The sequence below is a fragment of the Phocoena phocoena genome, chromosome 10 (assembly GCF_963924675.1).
Source record: "Phocoena phocoena chromosome 10, mPhoPho1.1, whole genome shotgun sequence".
NCBI classification, from domain to species: domain Eukaryota; kingdom Metazoa; phylum Chordata; class Mammalia; order Artiodactyla; family Phocoenidae; genus Phocoena; species Phocoena phocoena.
Genome location: NC_089228.1, coordinates 35086266 through 35100674, shown reverse-complemented (window position 1 = coordinate 35100674; position 14409 = coordinate 35086266). Strand labels below are relative to the sequence as shown.

At 52.4% G+C, this 14409-nt stretch overlaps 1 protein-coding gene across 3 annotated transcripts in view; it reads left to right on the top strand.

Moving 5' to 3' along the window:
* CACNA1D (calcium voltage-gated channel subunit alpha1 D) overlaps window positions 1-14409 on the top strand; it is a 318421-nt gene that overhangs the window by 263489 nt on the left and 40523 nt on the right. For all 3 annotated transcript variants that reach the window (XM_065885465.1, XM_065885468.1, XM_065885466.1), the window contains one exon: window positions 7767-7850. In XM_065885465.1, the coding sequence (XP_065741537.1) occupies window positions 7767-7850 (84 nt within the window). The remainder of the gene's footprint in view (window positions 1-7766; window positions 7851-14409) is intronic.

The window sequence follows — 14409 nt, the reverse complement described above, 5'->3', positions numbered from 1 at the left end:
GAGTCCAGTCCACAGTTGTCAACGTCTGTAGCGTAAGAGACAGATAGTATAGTGTCGAAGAGCACGCACCATTCTGGGACCAGACTGGACTCAAATCCCCAAGCAAGCTGTCGATACTTCACTGCTCTGTGCCTCCATTTCCTCACCCATGGAATGAGGGCTCTAGTAGTCCTACTTCATAGGGCAGTTTGGAGGAGTAAGAATCACTCTGTGTGCCACGCTTACAAGAGTGCTCGGCGTGTAGCCCCATGCTGTAGACGTGTCAGGACTGTTACGATGACGACCACCATCCCCATCATCAAGTGGTGATGCTTCCTCATCCTAAAACCCTGGACAGAGGAGCAGATCCTGGCCGAGCTGTGACACATTTGACCCTCAGTTTCTTTTCTAGCAAAACCTCCACCCATCAGAGTTAGAGAATGAGTTCAGTGACCCCAGTGTCTGTTCATCAGGGTGTAAGGTATCTGACAACACTAATTTAAGTAAGACTCGGATTATGAAATGATGGGTTCACATACTCCATCCGTAAGTGGAATTCTAATATAGAACTGTTCCTATCTTTAATTTGAATTAATTCCTATGCAATCTTTATCAGCTCTTTGTGGACCAAAAAGAAAGGACGCTTGTAAGTGATCGATCGGGGTGATTGCAGTGGGGTCAAACCTGGCATTTTTGCATGGCCAGATGCTAATTACTGTGACTTGTCCATATCTCCACACATGCACCTTCTTCCCTGCCCCCACCAAACTCTTCTGAATATCCTTTGAGATTTTTGGTTTGCTTCCCTTTCCCCTTTCCGTCCTTGATCAACATTTGTCTGGACTGATGGAAAGGTTGCAGAGTAAGAACTCCAAAAGCACTTGATCAAGGCGACATGGCACGTATCTATGCAACATTTCCTAGATCCCCTCGCCATGTCTTGCCCTGCCTGGTGATTAAGCTCTGAGAAGGCACATTTCCCCCGGCATGTGTGTGAGTCCGTGTGTGTCTGCGTGTGCACTGTCAGCGGCTGTGTCCGGTGAACCACTGTTACCAAACCTGGGAGGAGAGTTCAGTGGTGTGTGAACAGGCTGGTGAGGCCGAGAGGAAGTGAGTGGCTAACTTGTAGTCAGTACTGATGGATCAGAGTTTTTAAATGAGTGATTTCCGCTAGAAATTGTGCCGCTTCGTAGTTTTCCTCCACAAGGTATTTTCACAGCAGAAGATAACCTCAGATTACAAGTGAGAGAAATTTTAAAACAGCAATAGCAGCGCCTCTACGCCTGAGGGGCACCGTCACTGCATTTGCGAAGCAGATGGATTTGGTGTTGTGACGGTGTGTCTGGAGGAGCCGGAGAGAGTCATTTCACCAAGAAGCAAAGCTCTTCTTAAAACGCTTCCTGACTCTCCTATCTCCTCTTTGGTGTTAGCAAAGCAAGGCCAGGCGAGTAGTCATCCGCAAAGAAGTCAGTGAGGCCCTCCTACCCGTCAGAGGGGCAGTGGGGCTGAGGAGACGTGTTGCAAAGGTGGCAGAAGGAAGCCTCTCTGTGAGGAGATGGCCAGAGGGACAGAGGGCTGGGAACCTGGCCCATAAACTTCATCTCAGAAGGTCTGTGTCTCTCCTGGGGAGCTCTGTCACAGGGTCCTTTGGGGCTGTGTTCTCCACAGTGAGGGGCGCGTGTTCCGGGAGAAACTTGTCAGCCTCTGTCAGGAGAGACAGGGTTGCAGCTGTTTTGTAATAGAAATACAGAGGGTGAAGTTACAGTCCTTCCTGGGAGGTGAGAAGGCATCATAGGAGGAAGGGTTCAAACGAGTGGAGGAACCTGACTCCTTTTATACTCAAGGGCCTGACTGGTAAAGGGGACCTCCTGAGTGAGAGCACATTTCGAGGGATGTGGTGCGAGCTGAGAGCTTCCCTGGTGGGGAGGTGGGATCACTCCAGGAGAAAAGTTGTTTTGAGTGTGGGTTAGGCAAGCATGGAAGGCGGTGAGACGCCAAAGCGACAAGGAATGAGGGCCGAGCAAACAGGCTACTCAGTGGGTCGTGTCGGCTCCCCAGGGAAGACCCACCCATCGGGCATCGAGCTCGCGCACTTGGAGAGACTGAGCCGCCCTAGGGTTTTGAAAGGTGGGCCATGATGTAGATAAGAACCAAGTCCTGTTCCGAGGCCTTCCCCTCCAGTACTCCCAAGGGGCAGCCGCTGGACTCCTCAGGTGAATTCTCTTGCTGCAAGGAGGGAGATTGAAGAAGGGCTTTGTCCAAAGTACTGGCTCCCGTAGGTCTAAGGAGCACTTCTGATTTGACTGAGGTTCCTTCTTTGTGCTTCCAGAAGCCGCCCATCTGGTGTTTTGTCCAGCACCTGTTCAAGTACGTTACCTGCCTCCATGTGGGCTTTTCCTCAGGGAGCCACACTTTGTTCCCAAGGCTTAGACCTCGAAGCGTTTTGGTCTTGGTTCTACACTTGACCCTTGAACAACACGCGGGTTAATCTGAGTATTGCTTAGAGCCGCCGCTCCCTATCTGAGGTTCCTCTGCACCCATTGATTCAGCCAACCACAAACCACGTAGGGCTGTGGTATTTACTCTTGAAAAGCATCCATGTGTATGTGGACACGCACAGTTCAAAGCCACAGTGTTCAAGCATCAACTGTACCTTGAAAATGTCGAATTTGCCTGCCTAGCCACTTGAGCTTGGAAAACGTTGAGAGTTACTGGGTTTGGGGAAAGAAGAAAGTGCTTTAGTGCTGTCCTCGTGCTTCTGTGCAGAGCGGATGTGTTGTGGACACTGGGTCACCCGGTCCCATATGCCTCCCAGGACAGCACTCCCTCCCCCAGGGTCCCTGGCAGGAATAAGGCTGCTTTACCAGCCCCAGCAGTTTTCCTGGAGCACCTTCTGTACCTCCTGGGAAGAAACCCTGACGCTATCTTTTCAGTTCTTCAGTGATCACATATATATATATATATATCTCATAAATGTATCTCAGTGATTTATTTTAATGCCAAATAGCGCTTGAGGGGAAATACTAACTCTCCTTAACTAGAACTTGATGTCAGACTCCTTCATGGGCTCAGCCTATCCTTTCAAGGCCGGGGTATCCCGGAGCTGCCTCCTGGTCCCCTTCTCCCCTGGTAAGACGCGTGCACGCCCAGGGCCTCAGTGGCCAGCTCGTCTCACCCCAGCCTCCGCGGCCCTCCTCCCTCTTGCATTCCTTGACTGCTGAAACATCTCCTGCCTCTGGCCTCAGCGCCCCCCTTCATCTTCCACACACTCCCTTTGTAAACTGAAAGCTGACCGTGCCACCTGTTGTATGAAAAAAAAAAGGTAACTTCATAGTCGAATATTCAAAGTTCTGCACCAGACACTAGCGCACTTACATTTCTGCCTCATTTCCGGCCGCGCGCTCCCAGCCGTTCCTCCTCTGCACCCCATCCCCGCTGTTACCATGCGGGACCTTTCCGTGGCCCGTGCTTCTGTGTCTGGAAGCCCTTTTTCCACCTTGTTATCTTTTAAGGCCTGTCTGGAATGTGGGCTCCTCCGTCACAGTGTCCCCCCAGCCTAGCCAGGGTCGGCTCTCCCCTTCACATGTGCTCCTGTTAGATGCTCACTGTGCATTGTCAACATCAATACCCTCCATGTCTCCCTCTCCATTAGCTGAGCAGCTGCTCAAGGCTGGGTTGTGTGTGTCTCACGCGATGCCTGCTACGTGCTGGTTACTCCACGGGAAGTGGTGGAAGGAAGAAAGAAAGGAATGGATGGATGAACCTGTGGGTTCAGCCCCTTGGCATCGGGCCCTACCGGCTTTTCTATCACAGGAGATGTGGGCAGAGCAGAGTGGCCAAAAGTGAACATATTTTTCTTTAAGCCTCCACTTGACCTTTGGAAAGGCTTATGCTGGTTAGAAAGCTGTCAGTTACAGTTTCCACCCAAAGTTGGCACTGTGGGTCATCCCTTGGGTCAAATGCTTCCCAGACAGTCCCTGGCAGAAATTGGAAAGTGATCCGGCTGCCTCAGTAAACCCCAAAAGGCCGGGCAGCGAAAAGATCCTGGACTTGGGCTGCTTCTCTTGTTTGCATTGCATAGACCTTGCTGCCTACCATGTGCCAAGCCCATGCTCTATCCTGGCTGGGGGTCCAGCTCTCCTTCCAGGAGCCTATAGTCTAGCCGGAGATTATGTTAATGGACAATCAAGATAGAGTTCTTAGAAACAAGGGAGCTTCCTGGCCCTAAGCCCACGTTAGTCTGGGTTATGATTTTAAATTCCCGGGGTCAGAAGTGTTTCCGAGTAATAAATGTTATTGCGTGTGGCTGACTTGCTTGATCCTTTCAAATGGGTGAGGCTGTTCAAAAAGTAATACGGGCCAACTGTGGCCAGACTGGTAGGGACTGCTGGTTCCACCTGAGGGGCCCTGGCCTCCACATTCAGTTGTAGGAGACCCTCTTGTGACTGGCCAAGAGGAGAGAGCATGCAGGTGGGCGCCGTGCTAGAAGCCCTAACCTTCTGGTTACCCAGACGCTGCGGTGGCTTTGATGGGAAAGGGGTGGGGCTGAGTCATACTCACTTGACAGTGATTTTATTACCTAGGAGGCTACTAATCAGGGAAACAGGATGTGGGAAGAAGGCGGGGCGGGGGGGGGTTGGCATTTTCTGCCTCCCTGGGACCCCTAGCAAGCCATCTGGCCAGAGCCTGTGATTCCAGCCACCTGCAGCAACTCAAGCCTCCTGTCGCCTAGATGAGGGTGTCAGTCCAGGAACCCTCTAGAATTTGGGCACGACTCTGTGAGTGCAGTGGACCCTCCAGAGAGGGTGTTGATGAGATTACCAAAGAGTTCCAGGACCCCAAACATCAAGCCCCTATCGTGTTGATTTAAAGTGACTTTATACACCGCAGGGGGCCAGGATGGGCCAGTTGGAGAGTAGTTTGCAGGCTGATAGGAATGATCCACAGGTGAATACTGATCATTCTGGAGAGGCAGAGACACAGAGACACACAGAGACAGAGGAGCTATTCAGGAATCAAGTCTCAAGTAGGTAAGAGGGGCATTCAGTGCCCTGAATGGTGGTGGGCTTGGCCTCCGGGAAAGGATGTACTGTAGCAAGAGGGGGGCAGGGCCCGTGGTGTGGGACAGGACAGGAGGGACAGTGGGTCCTCACTGCTCTCTGTGCCCTAGAGCCCCAGTTGTTACTGATGACCACGCGTTTCTAAGGCATCAGTTCCTCTCTAGAGGAGAGGGAAAGGCTCACCATTGTCTCTGCAGTTCTGAGTTGCTGTTAAATCCATGAGGAAGAGGACAGGCTCTGCACCTCAGAGCGTGCTCTGTGGCCAGGCCGCCAGTCAGCCCACTGTGTGTTACCATTCACAGTGATGCAGATAATTTAAGAGCAAACGCTGTGTTCTCACAACCCGGGTACAACGGCGGCACTCAGCGCACCACGTGATCCAGCTGACTGTCTGGTCTGGCGTTGTCCTCGGGGAGGGAAGCAGAATGTGCCTTTACGTCCTGGTGCAGGCTCTGGGTCTCCTCTCTGACCAGCACAGCCGGCTTCCTGAGGGGCACCAGTCGTGTCCTCACCGTGGCCTGCCTCTCCTGTTTTGCCAGCCAAGAGTCCCACATCTTGAGAAGAGAAGCTGTAAGGAGTGAGACGTTGTCTTTACTAAGCAGACGCTCCCATTAGACATTTATCACAGATCATCAGAGCTGGTGCAGGGGAGCTTTTGTTTACTTGTTAGAGGGCTAACAGAGGGGTCTGGGAGGGTGGCAGTCAGTCCGTGAGGGTAAGTAACTATGAGAGAGGTGCTGGGATTGTGGGAGAGGAGGAGAGAGGAGATGGCGGGGGGTGGGGGGGGGGCGGGGGCAGGGTCAGAAGTCGTGGCAGTTGGTTGGGAAAATCTTACATTATTTAAGATGAAATTTTTTAAAAATCTCAAACCCTAAGTCAGCGTTACAGTCCCCCATAAATGCACCTGGGGTGATTAACAGTGATTAGAACAGACATCCCTCCTCCGGTTGTTGGAACAGCCAGCGTGTCCACATTCTCCATAGTGTCGTAAAAGGCTGGGGCTCTGCAGTGGCTTCCTCTGGGCCTGCACTTGATCAATTCATGGGACCTGACACTTCAAAGTACCTTCTGTTCTGGTGTTCTTGATCCAGCACTAAGTGTACCCCGTTGTAAGCACACTGGGCCCCTTTTTATATGATTCAGACCTGAATTTTTATTTCCACAACACATCCTGGCTTGTTGAAAAGATGCAGTTGATTTGCAGACAGTCGTTGACCTTGCAACCAGAAGCCTCTGTGTACTGTTCTCCCCACCACCCCCTCCGATTGAGGGCTTCCTGGGGGGTATCAGGAGACAGCAGGCAGTAATTTAGCACCTACTGTGCTGAGCCCAGGAGAGGATGCAAAATGTATGCCATGTATGTACAGATTTGTAAGTCACAGTCGTAGGGATGTTGTGCCTTCAACAAGATACAAGGACCTGAAATAACAAGAATAGGGCGGAGCTGCATGACCAGGAGGGTGCAAGTGGGTGGAAGGAGGAGGCCTTGCCACGTGTCAAGCACTATGTGGGCTCACGGCTCCGGGCTGGGTGGTGGGATTAGTGGAGGGGGGGACAGAGCAGTCAGCACAGTCCTCTACCCTCATTCCATGGGGTAGACCTGCGGGCAGAGGCCCCAGATTCAGTGATCAAGACCTGAGAGACATTCGGAGTCCCCAGGATGGGAGGTATAAGTCAGGAGGATCTGAAAACATGCCATCAGGGCGTTGGCATTTGAGCTGAGTGTCAAGTGGACGTGGGCAGGTAGAGTTGGGGTGGGGAGGCCAGGGTCACAGAGGCCTCAGGAGTTGGGCAAGAACCTGGTGGTGGTTTGAGGGATGGAAAGGAGTCCGCTCAGCCTGGAGGATGCAGAGGGAGGGGAGGGAAGCCAGAGCTGGAGAGGAAAAAGGAGCCTATCAGGAGATAGGGGCTGCTCTGGGGGACAGTGGGAGCACTCGAGCATCATCCCCATCCCTGAGCGCTCCTTCCCCGTGAGACCTTCTGTGCGCTGATCCCGCAGCCCTACAGGCCACACCTCTGCCTTAGACGGCGTGCATCGCTGGCCTGTCTCCCTGTAAGCCTTCGTGTCCCTTTAGACCGAGAGCTCTGTGAGGACATCCTGCCGCGGGGCACACCCTTTGCAGTACTTGGACTGTCGAGGAGGGGCAGGGATGCTGGTTTGTTTCAAGGGCACAGCAGTGAGAAGGTGTGAAACGCCGGTCATAGTGGTCTTGATGTGGAAGAAGAGAAGGAGATGACTGGGGACCCCATACGGGGAGTAGGAGGGCCTTCTCCTCCCTCAGCTAGCGAGGGGTTGGGATTGTGACCTTGGGTGCCAGGGCAGGGTCACCAAGTGCCTCGCTCTGTCCTACAGGTACTTGGCTTGGTTCAGTGCTGCCCAGGGCCGCGGTCTGCATCGTGTGGTGTGTGTGTCGTGTGGTGTGTGTGTGTGTGTGTGTCTGTGTGGTGTGCGTGTGGTGTGTGTGTCTCTGTGTGGCGTGTGTGTGTCTGTGTGTGGTGTGTGTGTGTGTGTGTGTGGGTCCATGCACCCGTGGCCTCTCTCACACATGCAGGTGCCCCCACCCCGTGTCCCTCTGCACCGGTGGACGGTATGGTCGCTTCCCTTTGGCCCTCCCGCCCCCCCTGGTTGCCGTGGTTGCTGCGGGGCCCGGGTGTGACCCCATGTGGTCAGCGTGGCTTCTCCTTCCTACGTGCTCATAAACATCTGCCCCCGCCTGCTCTGTCCAGGGGTACTTTAGTGATGCCTGGAACACGTTTGACTCCCTCATCGTAATCGGCAGCATTGTAGACGTGGCGCTCAGCGAAGCTGACGTGAGTATGTGCCCGCCCGGGGCCACCTCCCATCCTGTCTCTGTCTGCACACCCGCCCGGCCCTGCACTGCATCACCTGGACAAGTCACAGAGCCCAGTCGTACTTGATCGAAAACCAGGAGTCTTCTAACGAGAGCTGCAGAGAAGAGGCCTTTTAGCGTAGAGCTTGATCCCCAGGCCTTTAGACACACATCACCTTTTGGAGGACTGACTGTTTTGCAGCATTAAGCCGAGTCAGCGGTAGGCAGGGCAAGATAGGCGTCTCTAACTGTTTTTATTTGCTGTGTCAGAAGCAATACCCGAAGTGATGTACCTATAACATGTTTGTTTTAGGGTGATTTTTCAAGTAGCCAGGTGGCTTGATGCTAGAATGTTCCCCTTTTATAACACTGTCCTTTTCTTCTTTTTTTCCTGTTGTGCTTCCTCTCTTCTGTGGCTTCTGAATGCTTGCTCTAACAGCACTATTTCACTGATGCATGGAACACTTTTGATGCCTTAATTGTTGTTGGTAGCGTCGTTGATATTGCTATAACTGAAGTGAATGTAAGTAGCAAATTTTGTGTCCTATAACCTCGTTAAGTCTAACACAGAGGAGACCAGAAACCCTCCCCACGGATCTCTGTACACTTTAGAAATTCAAGCACACATTTACTGCAAAAGACTAAGAACATTTTGTCCTCTTCCCTCCCTCCCCCGGCCCCCCCATCCCCTTCCCCTGAATGAGAGTGGGGAAGTAAATGCAGAATTGCCATTTTGGGAGGAAAACATTATTTTTAAAGAAGACCTTATTAAAATGTTAAGGGCTAGGAGTTAACTGTGTGGGTATGTGAACATTCTCACTCAGTAGCTGGGCGACCTTGGCAGGGCCCCTGGCTGCTTCGTCCCTCAGTTTTTTGAGCTGGAAAGCAGAGTTCATAACGTGTGCCCTGGTGCCCACTGTGGGTCTGTGAAGGCACAGGAGAGAAACCCCACAGCCGTGCCCTGAGCACACGGCCACCGCTGCGGGTGTCCTCACCTGTACGCTGTGTCGTCTGCTGAGCCCTACTGGTGACGCTGGGGAACATGCCTATCCTAGCTCCCCAAATAGGGATGCAGATTGAAGGCTGCCCTGGGCCAGGGGAAGGAGGGCCTCGTGTATATTAGGAGAGGGTGTCAGCGCTCCTTTGTTGCACCCAGTTGAATCCTTTGTTGAGGAGCAGTGGTAGGTGGAGTGAACACCCCACCCAACCTTTAGGAAGCATCCTGAGAACCTTCCTCAAAATACAGAGGCTGCAGAAAGGGGAGCACCGCCTCCCACTGGCCCCTTTCAGATCTGACCCATGCCCAGACCGGGAGGGCCTGATGCAGGCAGAACTGGCCCTGCCCACCTGGTCTGTCCCCAGTTCATCAGCAGGCTTCCGTGGGTGCCCAGCTTGTGTGGAGCCCTTCGCAGGGACAGGTGGAGCATGGGGTGGGCTGCCGTGCTGTGCTGGCTTCCTGCTGCCCGGTGCCAACCCGGCCCTCCTCCCCCCTATGCCTGGCTGGGCAGGGGTTGCCACGCTCTGCCTGTCTGACACCTGCGGGCTCATATGGTGCATCCTGGTGCCCAGACAGCCTGTGCCAAATAAGAATGATGAGATCTGTGCCACCACTTTGGGGGCCAGGCTGACTGTGGAGTGTAGAGTAGCAGGACAGCGCTAGCCTGGACCTGGGCCTCAGTTCCCTCGTGGACCACTGAGATGAATGATATCTGCCCTCCCTGCTTCATAGGTACGTTGCAATGATAAAATGATAGGCATATTTGTGAAAATACTTGTTTAAACTCCCAAAGTGTTAGGGAGATACAATGGTATTATTTTAAATATAGATTTTCCTTGTAATGATAAGCGAAATGAACTGTAAGACATTACCATGTCCGTGAGGGTGTGAGTTAAGCCTCAGGGCACTCAAATTCATGCCAAGACCAGGCACTGAAATGCTATTTTACTAGACTTAGGTACATAGATCTGCCAACCTCCATAAGCCCAGACTTATATAAATTCCACGTTATGTGAGATATTCCACAAGTCAGGTATAAAATTGCCATTTATAATGTGTGAATTACGCTTGGTTATAAAATAATCTGATGCTAATGGGAGAACATAGGACCCTCCCTGGGCTGCCAGGGGCTCTCTCCTGAGTTTATGACCAGACGTCTGCCCACTGAATGATCTCACCACGTAAAGCACTTACTAGCCTCCATCAAAGTACACTTACGTGAACAGTCTGGAACCAGACCCTTACGTAAGCCAGAGGTGGTCTATAATGGAAGTGAAAATATCATAAGTGACAATTTGAGCAGGTCTCCCTGGAGCGCTCCGTGCTTCACGTGGTGTGTAGGTGGTAGGGTCCGTGCTTAGCTTCTGGGCACCAGGATGTGGCCAGGGTTTGTTCACCAAGCAGACAGCCCAGCTCTCTAATGCCTGACTCCCCGCGCTGGTGCACCACCGACAGTACGCGCGGCTTCCTGGCTGCCTCGCCGCGTGCTGGGGCTGAGCCCACTGTGCCTTCCCTCTGGTTCAGCCCTGCCCAGCAGTGTCTCAGACACGTCCGCCTTCACCCTCCATCAGTCAGGAAAGCCACAGGTCTATAAAAGCCCACGCGAAATTTTTTAGTTAGCATTTGACTTTGGGGTTTCTGTATAATACAGGCTTTCCCTGGCATTCAGTCAGACTTGAAAACCCTACCGGTCAGCATCCTCGTACTGTTTTTCATTACGTGACCTTTCCCCTGGTCAGATGGAGCCTGAGGCCAAACCTTCCTGAGCCGGGAGCAATGCGAGTTCAAGGCCCTGGCCCAGTAGAAAACCACCTTAGGGGACCTCAGCCTTTCTGTGCTGGGCCTCAGTGAAGAGGGGATGCTCAAGGCCACCTTCTCATCTATTCAGTCCTTCATCACATCTTTATTGGGCATCTCCGACCCTCAGGCCACAGCACAAAGACAGGAGAGACTGGATGTCCTTAACCTCTGGTGACATAACTCTCTGAGTGTAGCCGGTGGTTCCTCTACATGCCCCGCCCCCATGCCGAATTCCCTGGGAAGCAGCACACAGCATTTCCCTCGGTGGCCCTGTCCCCCGCACTCCCGACTCAGCTGAGCGTGAATACTCTTGGTCCATTGTTGGCTGTTTTTAGCTGCCATAAGTCATCATTTGTTGCAATGTTTAACTTGCTGTGCTGTCTCTCCCAACCTCTGTTGCTCTTTCTTTTCTGTTGCCTAATCGATTTTCATGTTGGTTTTGTTTTTAGAAAATTGTAGCGGCAAGTATATATAGACATATATACGGTGAAGTCATTGTTAAAGCAAAAGCACTCGAAAGACTGCATACTTGTCTTTCCCACCTTTGGTTTTCGCTGAGTTGCACAAGAGTGCTGTGGGTCGTGGTCATCTAAACTGTTTGCTGTGCCCTATTTCGTTGTCTCCAGCCTGGGGCCTGAGCTGGGGCCATCCTGGTCAGTCACGCTTGGCTCTGTGACACGGCAGCCTAGTCTTCAAGAATGAACGATGTGGCCTGGAAATGAGAAATTGAGCTTGCGTTTGTATTCTTCGCAAAAACATTTTGGATGGCCCTTTCTGTTGTCCTGCTTGCATGCTCACCTGGCCCTCTCCATCCTGCCGCCCCCTCCCATGACCCCTAACCCTGCCACGGTCATGGTTTGATAGCTGCCGTGGACTTGTCTTCGTCACAGTTGGTCATGATGTCATCAAGCTGCTAAAATGTCAGATGAGGACTGGCAGGCTCGGTTTTGCTCCTTCTTCGATGCCTGGTTGTTCCTTGAATGGAGAAATGATCCAGCGTCATATTCTCCCTAACCTGGGAAATGGCTGTTGCTAACGTTTAGTCTTTCCGATTAGCATTATTGGCGGGGAGGCAGAACACTTGTGTAGCAGCCGTGTCTGCATTGTTATTACTTAAGAGCATGTACAAAGTCAGTAGGGAGGTCACTCCCAGGGACCTAAGAATTGTCCCTGACCTGTCGTGTACCCGGGGTGGACCAGGTGGCCCACAGCTACACTCAGCCTCTTGTTCTAAATCCACAGTCAGGTTGTTCAGCCCTCCATGCTGTATGCTAACCCTTTTCTAGGGACCAGGTCGCTGGTTTCTGGAGACAAACTCAGCAATCCCAAATACAGAAGCCTTCCATCCCAGAGGTGTTACATACCAGGTCAGAAGTAGTCAGAGAGAGGCTCCCCAGCAAGAACTCTCCAGGACGCCTCAGGGTAACTGGTTTGCCTCCTGTCTGAATTGGAAAACTGCATCCTTTCAGCTTTTCTAGGAAGAGATGGGAATTAATGCATAAATGCAGACTGATCCCTTTGCACTTGGGCAACTCAGGGCTCATTTGCCTTCCGTAGTCGCAGGGGGTTGGCCCAGAGCCTACACGGCAAGAGCCTGCTTGGGAAGGAGCTTTCCAGACTCTGGCACATAGTTTGGCTTCCTAAGGCTGAGGGTCCATCTCCCTGTAGGGTTCCCAGATGAAGACTGTGGCGTCTCGGGAAGGAGTTACCGAGGTCATCTAGTCCAGGCCCTGGGATGACACTGGAATTCCATCTCGTGAAACATCCTTCAGCCCCTAGTGCTGTCAATGGAAAGCTCCCTGGGGAGTGAGACCTTCCCTAGTCCCGCAGCCTCTGGGGGTGTCCTGCGGTTGATCCCAGGAGTGGCAGCTTGCTCACGGTCCTTTTCCACCCTTCACCAGCTCCCTGTGTTTCTGAGCCTCCTCCACCCACCCCTTGTAAGGAAGATGGGGATGGCAGCTACTCTCTTTGCGTCCATCTGAGTACTGAAACCCCATCAACTCCAGAGGGACCCATTGCTTAGCTGTAACAGCCGGAATGGGCTTTCCCGGTGGTCGCATTCTGCGTGGCCCCTCCAGACCTAAAGGGAATGAGCTGCTGTGGGGGTGACCAGCTGAAGACATGGCCCAGCTTTACCCTGGCCTTGGGCTGCTGCTCCTGGCTCCGGCTGTATGTTGGAACCACCTGGGAAAGCTTGGGGCCACCCCAGATCAATTAAGTAAAAAGCTTTGGGGTGAGAGCCAGGCATCAGAGTTGTCAAAGGTCTCCCCAGGCCGTTCCAGTGGGTAGCCCAGGGTGAGAGCGGGCCTGCCCTTTTCATCAGGCTGGCGTTTGTAGTTCAGGCAAAGCCATCCTCGGGGTCCCTCCATTTGTAAGATATTTTAGCAACTTGTACTTTCCCCCGGTGCTGCCAGTGACACCCTCCCCTGCCCAGTCCTCCCTGCCCAGTGAGGCGTGGGGGGGGTGTCACAGGCTGCACCGGGGGTGCACGCAGCCTGGTGTGCCATCTGCTCTGTCCCTCCCTTCTTGTGTGTTGTGCTGCCTTGTCCCTCCACAAATGCTGTCTTTTCCTCTTCTTTGTTTTTTTGAGCGAAAGGCTACCCATGGTTTCGAGTTCATAGGCCAAGATTTGTCATACTTCAAAGAGAGCAGTTGAAAAAGAGACGTGCCCTTCAAAAGCCAGTTTGGCTACTAACTTTCTCATGTCACAGGGGGAGTGTAAAAGGTCTGTCAGGCTTGGCGTGGGCTAGGGAGGGGCCAGCAGAAGAGGCTTGGGCCAGGTCATGGCCAGAAAGAGTGTCTTCCCCGACCACCCAGCCTCCTTATTCTCTTGCAAGTCCAACACACAAGTTATGGACATGGCAGAAATATACTATAGAGTGTTCTGTCTTATGCACACTCTGGTCCCCTTGAGCGTAGGCAAGTACACACACACACACACACACACACACACAGACACCCCCTCACACTCCAGCTGTATGGGTCAGACTGGAGCCTCCTGCACACAGCCCTTAGGCAGTTGGTGTGGGCAAGCATGAAAACTTGGGAAAACAAATACCTTCATTTGCTAAAGTCATGAGTTAAAAACCATCATCTGTCCTTTTAAGGAGATGTGATCCCTTTTGAGATGAGATGATAGAAGGAATGTAAAAAGAGTGACCAGGCTTTGACTCCCTTTTGAGATGAGATGATAGAAGGGATGTAAAAAGAGTGACCAGGCTTTGACCAACCCATTGCAGAGGTCACGTTCCGAGCATCCCAGGCGAAGCAGGGACTCCTTTTTAACCCCATCAGAACCCGTTAGTCTTGGCGTAGTAATCTCGTTGAATTTCAGTTGTGATGTGATGTGCCCAGACTCCTTCTATTTTATGAATTTTATAGCGTTTTAGGTTTGATCTCAGGAGGCAGCCATTGACGAGAGTGAGACTCCAGAACGGAGTTTTTCCTTTCCCTGTATCTCCCGGGAGGAGAGCCCATCAGATTAGGGTGTGCATCCATGCGCACACACACAACCCTTAGCTGTACAGACCCACTGTGCGGAGAGGCTCCCTAGGGCCCTGGAGAGCACCCAGGAGTTCTGGGCCCCCAGTCAGAAGAGCCTCCTTCCTTTGTTGGCTTCTGGGTCGACCAGCTGCTTCAGCAGAGGTGACCCCGCTGAAGGGGAAAAAAAAAAAAGGCCGTCATTTCCTGACTCTTGTTCAGCCTTTACTGCTTAATTTAAAGATGGCTCCTGATACAACCT